Genomic DNA, 1468 nt, shown 5'->3' with positions numbered 1-1468 from the left:
CCCAAACCTTTTTGAGGTTTAAATCTTTTTGTTGAACATCCATTCACAAGAATTGAGTGTTGTGCGGAAGTGACACACCACATGATCCAATTAATCCATCTATGACCAAAACCGGAACATTGAAAAAATCTTTGATTTTTGTGCCAGCTCATATTATCAAATGCTTTTTGAATGTTTAGTTTGCATAGGATACCTGGTTTCTTGCTCTCTAGCCTTGAGTCAATGAGTTCTCCTGCTATAAGAATACCATCTAGGATCAACTTATCTTTAATGAAAGCTCATTGGTTTTCTGAAATTAGTTGAGGAAGAACTGCTTTTTTCCTTTGTGTCAGTACTTTTGTGATCACCTTGTAAATTCTACTGACTAGACTTATATGCATGAAGTCTTGTGGAGATCTTACTTGTTATTTTTTTTGGGAATGAGGAATATGAAGGAGAAATTTATTCTCCAGTCCAATCTGTCTTTCTGCTAAACTTCCTTCACTACTGCCATGAACTCCTCTTTAATGACTCTCTATACCACCTTAAATAGGTCCATGTTGTATCTATCTGGGCCTGAAGACTTGTTATTTTTGAAGTTCTTGATTATTTTCCATGCTTCATCTTCATCTTCAGTTATCTCTCTTTCTAGCGACCTACTTTCTTGATCAGTTATTTTTGTGAAATATTTTTCTTCTATTTGAGGTCTAAGAGTATGATCATCTTGAAAAAGCTTGTAAAAGTATCTGGAGATTTCATCACTAATGTCCCCTAGACTAAAGTTATCCTCCCCATTAATGATTAGCTTCTGTATTGTGTTCCTTCTCCTTCTTCCATTAGCTAGAGAATGAAAGAACTTAGTGTTCGCGTCAGCTTCTTTAAAGTGTTGAGTCATAGATCTGACTAACCACTTTCTGGCATTATCCAGATTTATTTGTTTCAGCTTAGCTCTCAATTCCACTCTTTCAATGAATTGAGTGTCAGATAGAGTACTAAATTCTTCCATTGCATTTAGATCATCTATTTGTGCTGTCGGTTGAGCTTTATTTTCACTTATCTTTCCATAAGTTGTTTTGCTCCAATTTTTGAGGAAGAACTTGAGATTCTGAAGTTTCTTAGATATGATGTAACTGGGAGTGCCTTGAAACTTCATCGTCTCCCACCAAATGGTCACATTTGTAAGCAAATATGGATGTGAGAACTAATAGTTCTCAACTTTAAAAGGTGGTTTTTTTTCTGGTTATATTGGCAGTTATGAGAAGAAGTGTTGAATGGTCTGAGAGAGTTCTTGAAAGAACAGTTTGAGTCAGAAGAGGGAATATGCTTTCAAATTGAGGTGAGACAATAATTATATCCAACCTACACAGAAGTGGATCAGATTGCATATTACTTCATGTGAATAAACCTCTATTTAGTGGTAAGTCCACTTGTTTTGGGGTAAAAACTGGTTCTGCTGTTTTTGGTAAATTTGGGTGTGTTGATGAGAAAC

The 1468-nt window shown here is 35.5% G+C and overlaps 1 protein-coding gene across 1 annotated transcript; it reads right to left on the bottom strand.

The window, feature by feature from the left end:
• Positions 1-514: 514 nt before the first annotated feature.
• LOC113291006 lies at positions 515-1132 on the bottom strand. The gene has a single exon (XM_026540587.1). It carries the CDS (start codon positions 1130-1132, stop codon positions 515-517), a length of 618 nt encoding a protein of 205 aa, XP_026396372.1.
• Positions 1133-1468: the final 336 nt, after the last annotated feature.

Source organism: Papaver somniferum, chromosome 6 (assembly GCF_003573695.1).
Source record: "Papaver somniferum cultivar HN1 chromosome 6, ASM357369v1, whole genome shotgun sequence".
NCBI classification, from domain to species: domain Eukaryota; kingdom Viridiplantae; phylum Streptophyta; class Magnoliopsida; order Ranunculales; family Papaveraceae; genus Papaver; species Papaver somniferum.
This window is presented reverse-complemented; position numbering and strand designations above follow the sequence as displayed.